The sequence below is a fragment of the Sinohyriopsis cumingii genome, unplaced genomic scaffold, assembly GCF_028554795.1.
Source record: "Sinohyriopsis cumingii isolate HCF-2022 unplaced genomic scaffold, ASM2855479v2 utg000957l, whole genome shotgun sequence".
Taxonomy (NCBI): domain Eukaryota; kingdom Metazoa; phylum Mollusca; class Bivalvia; order Unionida; family Unionidae; genus Sinohyriopsis; species Sinohyriopsis cumingii.
The window spans coordinates 1781773-1795822 of record NW_028315947.1 but is presented as its reverse complement, the minus strand read 5'-3'; the positions used below and the strand labels follow the sequence as shown (position 1 = coordinate 1795822).

Genomic DNA, 14050 nt, shown 5'->3' with positions numbered 1-14050 from the left:
TATTTATATTATTGATTTGTCTCAAACTTTGGAAACATCCAATATATCATTGATACTCGAAGTTAGTTTGACATGTTCTTCATCAGACGTATTATCTGATCATAATACCTTAGGTGTAAACCACTACCTCGCAAAACACGATACGTTGCGTCTTAGAAGTAACGAGAAAATATTCAGGAGACCCATTCTCACCCTTGATAACTTTTCTTTCATCACATTCGTATGACGTATCAGTATGCAGGTTATGCAGCGTTATTTTGTAACCTGGCAATATGTGTTAGGGTTGAAATTTATGGCATGGGAAAAGACAAAATATGTAAAACAAAATATTCTGAACCTTTTTAATACATATGGTATTTGGTACGCTTTTCAGAAAAATCAATAGACGACCAAAAAAAAAACGGATCATGTAACAACATGTGTTATGGTGAAGATTATAGTTTAGTTTCTAGATAAAACGTTATTTCAAAATAAGTTGCTACAGTCACTCCTAATGATCTGGCTTTGAAGCAAGATTCCAAGACAATGAATCCCTAAATGTCCAAAACTTTATTTGATTTTGTATTTCACAATATCTGCTGTTTCATACACAGACGTGTTAAAGTCCTTAATACCTAAGTATTCGTCTCTAGTCGTATTAAAATAGAGCTCTTCAATGCAATCTAGGGTAAAACTCTGGAAGTCCCAATGGAACTTGTTGAAGATGAATTCCTCTTTTGTCATTAGAAGCGGAAGATCTCCGATGCCAAATATGCATATACCACGAACAACCTTTCCATGACAATCAGCGCCGACACTAGCTGTCCAAATTTTGATACGGCTGAAGTACCTGATTTCATGAGGTGCTATTGATCCTGTAAAATGCAAAAGAAAACACAAAAATTAGATAAAAATGATCACTCCTTATATAAGATTTTAAAGGTCGAATCCTAGCAATTTCAAACAACCTTTAGCGATCTCGTTTAAAATGCAGGTTTATATTTTATGTGAAGGGCATCACACTATGTATAATGGGGAGGTTAGCGCCGTACGAAAAGATTGAAAACGACATCAGTGCTCAATGAAAAACGGATATAACCACGCATATATACATTTGGTAGATTAGTGTATAAATGATGAGTCCTGTGTTACTGTACAACTATTAACACAATAAATCGTTTTGCAAAAATTCAAAGCACAATGATCTATATAATAAAAGGTTGATTTATTTTCTTTCGAGTCATTACATCAATTCTAGATTTGATATATTTTTATATTGTTCTGAAAAATGTTATTTCGGTTTAATTTGTCTGCATAAACTTTAAAAAATGAATAAAAAATAAATTTAAAAACAAAAATGAAACAATAAAATATAATATATAAATTATACAACTTCCTTTCATAAAGATATTTAACAATGGCTAAATACTGCAAACATTTGAGCGACGGCACTACTGCAACCATAAGAAATACGATCAGCAGTAAATGTTAAAGTTATAATTATATCCTCATTGTTTTTTGCGTTAACTTTACATTGTCAGGATTGTGCAGCATTTTACGATACTGAATTCGTTTTCAATTCATATTAATGTCACGTGAATACAGAAACTACTTTCGATTGTAAGCAAACAATGGACACAGACGTCTGGACTTTTCATTTACTTTATTTGTCTGTTGATGAAGTAAACCAACTGAATGAACTAAAGCAGATGTTTCGTTAATTGCGACATACGAGCTGCTTTGCCGAATTCCGAGTGAACTTTTTGATTCAGTGTTTTGGGTTTAGGATAGCTTTGGACGCCAGACTGGGTCCTTTCAGATAACATGCAAGTGACAAGGCATAGCTATATTTTGCTGGTAACATGCAAGAGACAAGGCATAAACTGTATTTTGCTGATAATAATAATGACAAAAATATACTTACAGTTTTACATCCTAAATTTACTCAAAATGCACTTTCTTATTTCTGCAAATTCGAATTAAACGAGCCTTGTCATGGGTCTCAAGATTGATTACACATTTCGAAATTGTATTCTAATTTCGACTATATTCCAGATGCAATTACATCCTCCTTATTACATTCAAAATGCAATAACTATTCCATTCCATAGCGTCCTTTAGCTAATTCCAATTCAAACGTTTTATATTTTCCCACATTATTGTTTGACAAATGCAATGACGGAACAGAAACACACTTGCAAATGTCAACACGCTTTTCCCTCGCTGCTTCAATCCGATGTATGTCAGGTAGAATTGGTAGATAAATCCAGTCCATGGTCACGAACATTCGTAGTATCGACTAAAATACAAAAATCTATTCATTCTAGATCACATGAAAAAGTTGTTGCAAGACGCATTAATTAAAGATATGACTCGAAATTTCAATTTTAAGTAAACTAAAACGCCATTTTCATTCGAAGGTTATACCTAGCGCGCAACAAAGTTTAATGTTTATCTCGCTGAAGTTATATGCGCATTAATAATGTTGTTGTTGTGTAATGATGAATCTGCACTTGTGTATTACTTTGCAATACGGTATACATTCAATTACTTTGTTTCGTGTAGTTTATCTTTATTTACATAATTAAGCCTTCGGTACATTAAGAAAATGAGCATATAATAAAAAGGTTACTGCATTTGTATGGGAAAATAGGAACTCGTTTTGTTGAATGGATATACTTGACTCCCAAGGTCGTGCAGTATTTCCATCCGTAAAAATCGTTCACATTTTCGCATTCAAATGCACTGTCATTTAAATATCGCTTGCCGAGACCTCCACGATAAGGAATATACAAAATTTGTGAGAAATATATGATCGGTCTTATATTATTATTATTATTATTATTATTATTATTATTATTATTATTATTATCATTATTATTATATCGGTAGATAGGACATTACACTATTATTGTCTAGAATTTCAGATTAACACATTAAATTGGTTAACTTGCCTATGTGAAGCTGAAATAGCAACTGAAATCAAGAACAAACAATTAAATTTAGTTTTTTCAGTCATAAACATCCCAACATCTTGAACAAGTATTACACTTGAAAATTTAACAATGATTATACAATAGAATGAGAAAATTATATTTGAGATATTTGCAAAATCAATTAAACTTGCACATTCGAGTGAATACCTTTTTGGCGTGTAACTTATCCGAGTATGGCGGAGTTAGAATGAAATATACATATATAGTGCTTAATAGGACATCCATTACAAAGTCTATTTTCGGACATGAGCACACTGCAAAACGTGTTTGAATACTTCATTTTAAGTAAACAAGGATATGAAAACATTATGACAAGATTTTCGCAAAATATTCAGTTTTGAAAGTTAGAATAAAATATGTTATAGTTGGTGATGTAATTTTTATAATGTTATACTTATGAAAACTGGTAACATTATTAGATACATGCAGAGATGCCTGTTAATTAATCAACTTCGTGTGTCCTTTCCATTATCTCCTGCCTTTTGTAGCTTTTGTTTTCTTGATATATGTTAATTGTCTGTACTGTTATGTATATTTAATTTCCATTGTTTTTAGTTCGGTTCTTTTGTTTTGTTGTTTCATTATATGCAACGGATAGCTATATTTTTATTTTGGACTAGTCTTACTCCAAAATGAAGTTTATTTTCTTCCTGACCTGAATGATGCATATGATGTATATCCATTTATTATTTGAATAATTAATACATTGCTAATATGTTCTCAGTCAGCATGGTTTTAATATTATAATTCTTATCAATAGAATGAAACATTTAACTTGGGTAGTCAAGGATATTGTGTTTCCCATTTTCATTAATATTTTTTTTTGTAACATACGTGCTAATTATAAATAAGAGTTTATCAGGTAAACATTTTGGACCTTATAGAAATGGTCGATTAGGTAACCGTTTTGTTTAGAAAATGATAATCTCTGAGATCAGACCGAGGACTATATAATCTTTTACTGGAGAAATATATGAATAGAATCAGCTGTGATATTGTTGTGCTGTCCGATAATTCATTTGGGCTAGCATTTATTATTCAATTTATTTACTTCCATATTCTTCTCTTGAAATATAAAGTGCTCAGAAAAAAAACTGAAAACACATTCACTACAATAAGGTCGGAAACATTTATGAACAAAAATCGTTTAAAGCAACTAAGATAGTTTTTTTTTTAAAATCCGAGATCAAAGAAATATCAAATTCATTTGCAGATATAGCAATAATAGGATTACCATATATTTTAAGTAATTTTCCTCAAATTGATAATTTCCTTGAATTTTAATAAAAGGATTTGAGAGAAGAGATGAAATGGAATATTTACACACATTCATATTAATAAGTATTCACAGAAAATAAATATATTTACACAAGTGCGACTCAGTAGTGTAGGGTAGATCCTTCCTGCAGCACTATAATACTAATTACCCAAATAACGTTCAAATACAAAGCAAAAAAGCCTTGAACAAAACCTTGCAAATTGCTCCACTAAAGATAAAGATAAATACATAGGCTGTTCTCCAACTGTATTAGTTAAGAGAAGGTGAATAATGATTTGCTACTAGCTTTAGAAGCATACTAGCCTGAACTGATAACCTTATTGCAAATAAACGTAAAATGGAGAGAGAAACCGACATATTCGTAATATGAAACCTAGAAGAAATTTTGAAGGTAGACAAATCTAGAGAGAGTGTAACCTCACACTGAGAGAGAGAGAGAGAGAGAGAGAGAGAGAGAGAGAGAGAGAGAGAGAGAGAGAGAGAGAGAGAGAAAGAGAGAGTGAAGCCAGGAAACATTCTGAAGATTTTGTAAAATGCTGAGGCAAAAAACGTTTGAGAGAACAAGACCCCAAGTTATGATATAATAGGGAAAGATGGCATGAGAAGTTTGAATTGAAACACATAAAGCCATTTTACGATTGATTACATGAAAGCTGTCACGGAATTGTGTATGAGTTATATCTATTTGTACATGTTGTCAAAAACGTACTCGGGTTTCATTGCCGCGAACAGAGTAACCCGAGGGTGGTATATTTCTTCGGCTCTAGTTATTTCGAAATACTGAGCGAAACTCAAACCTTGCTGCATGTGCGAATTGCCAGCAGCGGAACATCCTAAGTACCTAGCTGCGCATATCTGTCACAGTTAATATACATATAGAGCAAATTCTATATAATGAATTACATTACGATGAGTCTTGTCAGGAAGCTTACCACTTTACGGGAGCACATCTCCAGCTGTAGAGGTAATGCAATTTAAGTATTCTTTATTACTATTCGTTTTATATGACAGAATTATTTAATACTTTAGATGTTTTAGAATTTATTCTAAATTCTACTGAGAGTCAATACCTAGGTTATACAACTCCATATTAGAAATACGGTAGTCTCGTTCGACTTAGCTATTTTTTGTAACTGAACAGACAAATTGAATTTAATTATACGCTGCACGCATTGAACGATTAATGTAATGGGTAAGAAATTCATGTGCGCGCATGCGCAATATATATTAAGGCAGAGGTACTTAACCGTGTCATATGTATTACACGGTTTAGTTGTTATAAGTTGAGCTGCCTTATACATGGTTTGATATGGAGTCACAGAACTCTGTGTGGTTTCTTGTGACGTGTACTCTGTGTCTGGTGACGTTGGTTCGGAACAGTGTACTGGTGTTCTCGATGCAAGGGACCAGGACTTTGCGACCATCTGTTCTGTGTTAAATGTGAGGGCTCTCGAGGGATTCTTCAACCGACTGAGATGGGCGGAATATGCGTGTGCGCTTCTATGACCATTGACTAGAGCGACTGGAACCGCCAAATGGGCGCCACGATAGTTATATATATTATGTGTTCCATGTTGTTGTTTTCACTATTGCTATCTGAACAAATTTACATGCATTTCAATATCGTTATATGAACGATACATTCAAATTTACATACATTTCAATATCGTTATATGAACGATACATTCAAATTCACATGCATTTCAATATCGTTATATGATCGATACATTCAAATTCACATGCATTTCAATATCGTTATATGATCGATACATTCGAATTTACATGTATTTCAATATCGTTATATGAACGATACATTCAAGACTTTGTTTATATTGGGGTGTAGATCATATAATTTTATACTGTTGATCGGTGATAGGACTTAATTCACGTTTGTTTGAAATTCCATTTGTTAAATTCATGTTTGAGGTTTTTTTTTTTTTTTTTTTTGGTTGAGTCAAATGTTGTTGATAGTTCATGTTAGGAACTTTATAATTTTCCTTATTCTTTTGTTTATTTTGCCTTTATAAATAAACATCTGATAAACGCAGTTGCTTTTGGTGTCTTTACTAATCCAGTCCCAACCCGGCTTCATCTTGTGACAATAGCACAAGGGATGCTACATGACAAAATATATATAATGCAGTGTCAGTGGACATAATGAGGATAAATATGCTTCGATCTTAAAAGCACTAGCAAAGAAAGCGAACATATATGCGAAAACACAAAAATAAAAATGTCTGATCAATCTAAAAGATAAGAACGATACCTATTCCTATAGAGGAGATAGACATAGTAGAAAACTTTCTATTTATTACATATATGTTTCAGGCAAAATGAAAGGTGCCTCATATTTAGTATTCTTTTTGGACAAAGAAACACTAACAAATAAAATTAGGTTATTGACAGGCAACGGAAATCGAAGTGAATCAGCTCAATATATCTGACATTAGAGATCGGTACGAAAATGTTCAAAATAAGGAACAAACTTTTGATCCCGATAGAAGAAAATATGGTCATTTATTCAGGTGATATAGACAGAGCAATTCCTTGGTCCGTAGTTATAAGAATAACAATAGGAATTATAACCTTTCTATGTTGTATTGTCATGCTGCAATAGTATTAAAATGTGTTGTTAAAAAAAAGGTAATATACAATGATTTGAAACCAAGACAACGCAATAAGATTCTAAACTTTAGCATAGGTAGGTTGAAGCTATTGTGTGTAAATCAATAATAAAGTCCCGATTAATTTAATCACCGAGTATAACTGATGCAGGGAGATAAAGATAGCAAACAGGAATACATCGTATATGCGGAAAGTCAAAATTGAACTGAAAGAGCTTTTTGACGAGAATCCAGCTGTTACACTTTAACAGATTAATCAATTTATCATACAACATGATTGAGAATTTTCAACTTTAATTGTGATGTAATACAACAGGAAATGACGATTATTAAATAGTGTTACATTATCGTATTTGCAAACATCGACTGATTTAACTGTAATAACTAAAATGACTGACGATAACAAAAGCAAATTCAATATGACTGGATCTAGGAGAGCGACTACGACTAACCAATTCTGTCTTAAAATAACAGATTATATGACATACAAATTGATTTGGTCTATAGAGAACATTGAAGCGGCTTTATTTATATTTTGCCTGTTCTGGTAGCATTGATCTCTTTTCGGTAGATATATGTCGATATGTAACGTTCGATGATATCTTTTGATTAAACACCCATGCATATTATGTCTTACCTCCCTCTTAACTGTTGCCTCTAGTATATATTAAACATCATCAAAACATTACATTCCGTTATCCTGTTGTACATTGTGTGATATCAAGATATCGAACGTAATATTTATCCTTTTTTTCCTACGATTATAATTGTTAAATGTAGTTGGACTTTAACTCTACCCAAAAATATTTCTCCTACCCAGCGATTTCCAGAAAAACTAAAAGCAAATTCTGATTATTAACTTTAGCTTATATCTAATCTACTTAAACTCTAATGTTTTTGGTGAGCCTGTTCGTCTTCTGGAACAGTGCTCCTTGCTATCGTAAGCAAATATTTTCTGAATAGGCAAGATACGGACTTTTCACTTAGATTATATCTATATAAGGGAGTAATGTAGCATTACTCCAAGCACTGGCCTAAGGAGAATTACTCTAAAGACTATATACTTATAAATATATATATTTTATTACGAGGATGTATATTAAGATCCCTATGGTTGACGAATGTAAGGACATTAATTACCACTAATAGTACTAGGACTATTCCAACCTTACCGCTAAACAAGCATATCAATAATTCGCTCCATATTGTGTTTCTGCTTGGTATCGAACCTAGGACCTCTGAATGCGAGATAAGACAACTATCGCCTGCCTGCACGTTCCAGCACCCATACTATCGATTTCAACAGATTACAGCATTATCTTGCCTCATATCAACGGATCAACTATGGTGAGAAAGTGTGTGCAGTCAATATATCTAACAACTATGAGGTGTATCGAATACATTCTCTATGTGGCCGAGTAAACAAACGACATACCCTTGCCTCAAAATTACAAATACACCTGAAGATTTCACTCTATAACAAGCTATTTAACCTTTTTGAGACTGAAGTAAAATCATTTAAGTAATACGTTGTGAATAATACATAATGTAATGTTATTTACACATTTTACATCTAAATTATTGTAGTTAATTGTTAATTGTATTCATTTGTACTATGCCATTATTGTTTATTTATATAAAAATACATTTAGAGTACAGTGGTAACTTCTTATTAGCTATTTATGACATTATATATGCATTGAAAACCACTATTCTTTAAAATAATATAATGAATGAACATAGTATAATAACATATCCTTCATAAAAGAACGTAAAGTACTATGGGCAAAAACGCATTACACATACTATTCATTTTATGTACTATGCTTACAAGGGTATGTACACATCATTGGTACATGTTTATTTATACCTAGAAGAGACATCTACTCCCTTGTAGCATGTATTATAGTATCGACCTTTCTGTGAACATATTGTATTCTGTGTTTGCCTATTGTCGAAGATTTTGCCAAACGATTATAACTCCTAAAACTTATTGTTCACAATATTTCTTATGATCTCTGTAACTGCTGAAGTACATGGTCGTTCTGCTGGTTCGCCCCTCCTCTGATACAACTGTGAAAGAAGTTTATGTAAGTATCTGAATTTGAACTGATATATGTTTTAATTAAAAAGTATTTCTGTTTAGCCAGAAAGGTAAATAAAAAATTTCATTCAGGAAAATGGGTCTTTATGTTTGAATTATATTCGAGTCTAGACTCAAACTAAATACTTGAAGTGACATTTCCTTCTGTTCAATATATTGAAAAGTAACAAAATCCATATTCATCTGAGGTAATAAATCACGCTGCTCATCATGGAACAAATGAAGGCCGTAAATAATACCTATTTTTATTAAAGAATTGCAGCACAAAAGAAGACATCAAGACCAAACTGTTGCGTTTATACGATATAATATAGAAAGAAACAATTCATGCCATCAAAGGTTAGAATCAACTGAAAGTTTGAAACGTTTTGAACGATTATGTTAAAAATTCATGCAACATTCGAAAAGTGACGAACGTGGACCACTTCCTAATTATCTGTAGTTATCATGACACTAAATGTTATTGTATGCATTTGATTATACATATTAACTAACTTGTATTTACCCATGTAAAATCCATGTATCGAAAATATGTATGAACTTTTCCATACAAGCACGCGTGACAATGTTACATCGTCTTTTAGCGTATATTGCAAAGGTCACGTGATATTTAGGTAATATCTATATATTTCTGCACACTTGACTAAAATTAACATATCCATTTAGACACATTCATCAAAAAATTACATGTATGAGCATGCATGCAAGAGAACAAGCAAAGTTGTATATTTATATTCAATGACGTTTTATCGAGCATTATTAATACGTGACCGCTGGCCTAGAAAAGGAAACAATTCACATGGTACTAAAACGGTCACCTTTTACGATTCTTTGTCTCCAAAATAAGACACTCCCGTTACGTAGAAGAATTATAACTATACAACTTACCATTATATTGCCCTCTGAGCCCAAGTTGGGGATTATGGTTCATGGTATTAAAGAAAATCTCATCAGGTATTGTGGTATTTTTGGTCCAGTTGTAGACATCCTGTGCTACGTGACTGTTTATGAGGGAATCAACAAAGTCTCTGTTCGCCACAATGTGGACACCCCCCTTGAAAGGACGGATATTATGTGGTGGTGTTCCTGCGTGTTCCCATCGATGATGCCATTCACTACAGAAAACAATCATGGCAGATAGGATTGGATTAAAACGACAGAAGAAACAACGGTTGATTTGTCATGCAAGATTCTATTCTAAATGTATGAGTATTTTAGGCCCAAACCCGAGTATTGTGTTAAATACAGTCAACATGTACTGGGCATAAGGGAACAATAATAGTAGGTAGACATTTTTGAAAATATATCGATGCAGGCAATTTCACTCAGTTTAGGCTCTGAAAACCATATCAGGCAGAATTATTTGGTGTTTTCAGATCTTAAATATGCTACATTTCTGGCTGCGCATTATTTGTTGAAAGTTTCATTCATCAGTTTAATACTAATCTGGTGTCTTGACTAGCTATCCCAGTCTGATGAATACGCATTTTACCTCCCAGGTCAGTAAACCTATGGCAGTTAGAATGTGTTTGTTTTGTTTGTTTCATTTACACTCAGTGCCTTCGGGCATATTATAATGTGCTGAAGTTCATTATGGTTTCCAATTGTTGAAAATCACCACACTGAGGTGTGTGTGAGAGTGTGCCCGTGTGTGTGTGTTATATAGAGAAAACGTTTTGAAAAAATTAGCGCCATCTTACAACTAAAGTGAATGTGTCTGTCTGAACCTTTCACTGTGTGAACCAGAGACAGCTGAATACTTTTCAAAAGGATTATGCATATTTAATTTGCATTGCTTGTTTGTTAGTTTCTTATTTGTTCTTTTAATTTCATTATATCTTATTGATAATGTGATTTTGTATGTTATACCTGACCTTGTCTAAAATCAAGTTAATTTTCGACCTGAACTAAATTATTGATTTTGGCTTTGTAAACATGTTTATCACAATCTGAATCATGAACTTTGAATTGCCTGGTTGTTTACTACACATTTTATATTATAAATTTAGTAACATATTTCTAATTATAACTAAAATTTTATTTTATAAACATTTTTAACCTTCCAGAAGGTTATATTTCATTAGGTAATGTTAGTTTTACAAAATGGTAAATGCAAGCTGAGGTCAGGTAGATGACTATAATCTTGTTGCTAGAACAATTGTCCGATCTGGCTTTAAGATCTTGACAGAATTACTTGTATTATATAAAGTCCATAATTCTAATGGGCTGGAATTTATTTATTTAAATCATTTCATTCAAGTGATTCGTCTCTGGAAAAACAAAGTGCTCTTTAAAACACTTGAATTTATATTCCAATCGCAAAAAACAATGTATTACAGGACTGTAATTTTGTGATCCAACAAAGGACTGTGGGTACATTAGCATTATACAGGCCACTACGGGCACGTGAACACCTTCAGCGTTGGATTTAATTTCGATTTCCTCTAACGTTTAATCAAAACATTATTTGTTAGGACTCTGTAAATCCATGATTATTTGGGATATAATTCGCAATATAGTAAATTTCTTCTTTTTAATTTTCTTTTTCTATTCTACGGAAAAAGTTATTTGTTGAATTTTACAAAACTTGTTGCTCTCACTCGTTTACATTACTAATTTTATAGTAGCAGTAAGAGGAGTAGTAGTAGTATTAGCAGCTGTGGTAGTAGTAGTAGCTGTAGTACTAATTATAGCAGTAGTAGCGGTAGTATTAGCAGTAGTAGTAATAATAGTAGCAGTAGTAGTAGCAGCAGTAGTAGTGGTAGAGATGGTAGTAGAAGCATTAGTAGCTGTAGTAGTAGCATTAGTAGCTGTAGTAGTAGCAGTAGTAGCAGCAGTAGCTGTAGCATTAGTAGCATTAGTAGATGTAGTAGTAATATTAGTAGTTGGCAGCAGTAGTAATACTAGTAGTAGTACCAATAATAGAAGCTGTAGTAGTACTAGGTTTAGTAGTAGCAGTAGTATCTGTAGCAGTAGCATCAGTAGTCGTAGCTGTAGCAGTATCAGCTGTAGTAGTATTGGTAATAGTAGTAGTATTAGTAGCTGAAGTAGCAGTAATATTAGTAACAGTAGTAGCAGCAGCAGTAGAAGTAATAGTAGTAATGAGAAGAAGAATAGGAAGAAGAAGAAGAAGAAGAAGAAGAAGAACAACAACAACAACAACTTTACCAGCTTGCTTATCCTTACAAGTTTCGTATATAAAATATTAGGATGGAACGTTCAGGAATTTCAACGTTTCAACGTAAAATGAAGTGTTCTTAGGAGAGTGCGAGATGCAAAGTGTTATTGGGAGAGAGGGGGATGCAAAGTGTTATTTGGAGAGAAGGGGATGCAAAGTGTTATTGGTAGAGAGGGGGCTGTAAAGTTTTATTGGACGAGAGGGGGTGCAAATTGTTACTGGGAGAGAGGGGGTTGCAAAGTGTTATTGGGAAAGAAGGGGATGCAAAGTGTTATTGGGAGATAGGGGGATGAAGATTTTTTTATCATTTTACTCACCGTTGTCGACTTTATATTTCCAGATTACAAACGTTTCCAGCGACAGAACAAAATTTTGTTTGAAATTTTCAAGGATGTGAACGGTTAAATAATATTCCGCTAGACTGTAATTAAGTAAATTCATTAGAAGACGAGGTGGTGAGTGATTATTAGAGCACCTGACACAAAACATTATATCCATATGATCGGCTTTCGTGTTAAGCATAGCGTCTTAATGTAATCTAAGATAGCTTATTATTATTGTGGCCTTGTTTGATAACTGGAAGTTGACGGAAAAGATAATTAAATTATTTAGTATTAAACAGTATCAAATGTAAGTACCAATGAAATAACTAAGTGTTAGAAAGTATTCATATTTTTCTTTAGTCCTAAGAGATGACTGAGGTCAAAATTCTTTCAAAAATTACCTTTCTTTACCACCCATGATATCATTGGCACCATCGTATGTAAGAAGTATTTTGACCAATTCGTAGTTTGTTCTGAGTGGAAACTCCTGTCCAGTAAGGTTGATGAAGTATTTCCACGACTTGTGCTTATGCAGTAAATCCTTTATGCAGGACAGGTCAGCATCTAGAACTGAAAGTGTACCCCACTGGACATCATATAACTGAGAAGCAATGAACACATTTTCAAAACAGGATGCAATGCTTGTCATTGCGTCTTTCACGTCCTGTGCAGCTTTTCTATCCACGTGTATACAATATATATTCTGTGGTCTGTATACCGCTCGAAGGAGTCTCTCTGCCTGATAAACGTCTTTGTACATCAATATGCTGAAGGCCAATGGAAAGGTTTCTTCAACTGATGTTAGTGAGCTCATGATATATCCTCTTTTTTCTAGAAAAGAATCGCAATGTTTGGTCATATTGATATACTCTGTGTCGCTTATAGGTTTTGGCTTAGAGGTTTCCATTAGAGTATACGTCTTGTTCATCTCAGTGGAATCTCCATCAAATAATTTTCTACAGCTGACAAGATTCACTGGCTTCATCTTTTCAAAACCACCCCCACTAAATGGAATGATTCTTCCGATTTGACTTTCATCAACTGCTTTCAGATTAAGAAGGCTATGAGAAGCAGGTGAAAATAAATATATGTATACACCATACTGCACAAGAAAAATGGACAAAACTATGGCAACTATAAAACACCACAATCGTTTCAAATTCATCTGTTATTAACTTTCCGTGGGTCCGATCGAATGAAAGTAAAACAAACCTGAAAATGTAATTAAGTAGTGAGAGTTAGCAATGAATGAAGTTGATTACATTTACATCTAAGAAAATAAAAAAGTTTGATATTATATATATATATATATATATATATATATATATATATATATATATATATATATATATATATATATATATATATATATATATATATATATATATATATAATGAATCTAATCTGAACCTCGAAAATTGTAAAGACCATTTAAATACACCTAATATTTATCTTCATTTATAACGTTATGTACGAAACCAATATTGTTATGCATACACCAAGATTTGCACAGATAATACTAACATTTCTGAACCTTAATATTTTATCAAAATATATTCTTTTGGAA

The 14050-nt window shown here is 32.8% G+C and overlaps 1 protein-coding gene across 2 annotated transcripts; it reads right to left on the bottom strand.

Moving 5' to 3' along the window:
• Positions 1–488: 488 nt before the first annotated feature.
• On the bottom strand, positions 489–13689 carry LOC149772962 (beta-1,3-galactosyl-O-glycosyl-glycoprotein beta-1,6-N-acetylglucosaminyltransferase 4-like). Of its 2 annotated transcripts, XM_089947040.1 has the most exons (4): positions 12885–13689; positions 9871–10097; positions 2175–2278; positions 752–854 (listed from the first exon to the last, which is right to left on the bottom strand). In XM_089947040.1, exons 1-3 carry the CDS (start codon positions 13646–13648, stop codon positions 2223–2225), a joined length of 1047 nt encoding a protein of 348 aa, XP_089803166.1. In that variant the 5' UTR covers positions 13649–13689; the 3' UTR covers positions 752–854; positions 2175–2222. The 2 variants fall into 2 exon arrangements, with proteins under 2 accessions (XP_089803165.1, XP_089803166.1); XM_089947039.1 differs by lacking the exon at positions 2175–2278 and having other exon boundaries at positions 489–854.
• Between the last annotated feature and the right edge of the window lie 361 nt (positions 13690–14050).

What these genes read in the sequence shown, in the direction of transcription:
- LOC149772962 (XM_089947039.1), bottom strand. Translation starts at nt 13,648, where the DNA reads ATGAATTTGAAACGATTGTGGTGTTTTATAGTTGCCATAGTTTTGTCC. An exon ending in ATCATGGGTGGTAAAGAAAG is followed by an intron (nt 10,098 to 12,884) that starts GTAATTTTTGAA and finishes TGTTTTCTGTAG; the next exon opens with TGAATGGCATCATCGATGGG. An exon ending in GCTCAGAGGGCAATATAATG is followed by an intron (nt 855 to 9,870) that starts GTAAGTTGTATA and finishes TGCATTTTACAG; the next exon opens with GATCAATAGCACCTCATGAA.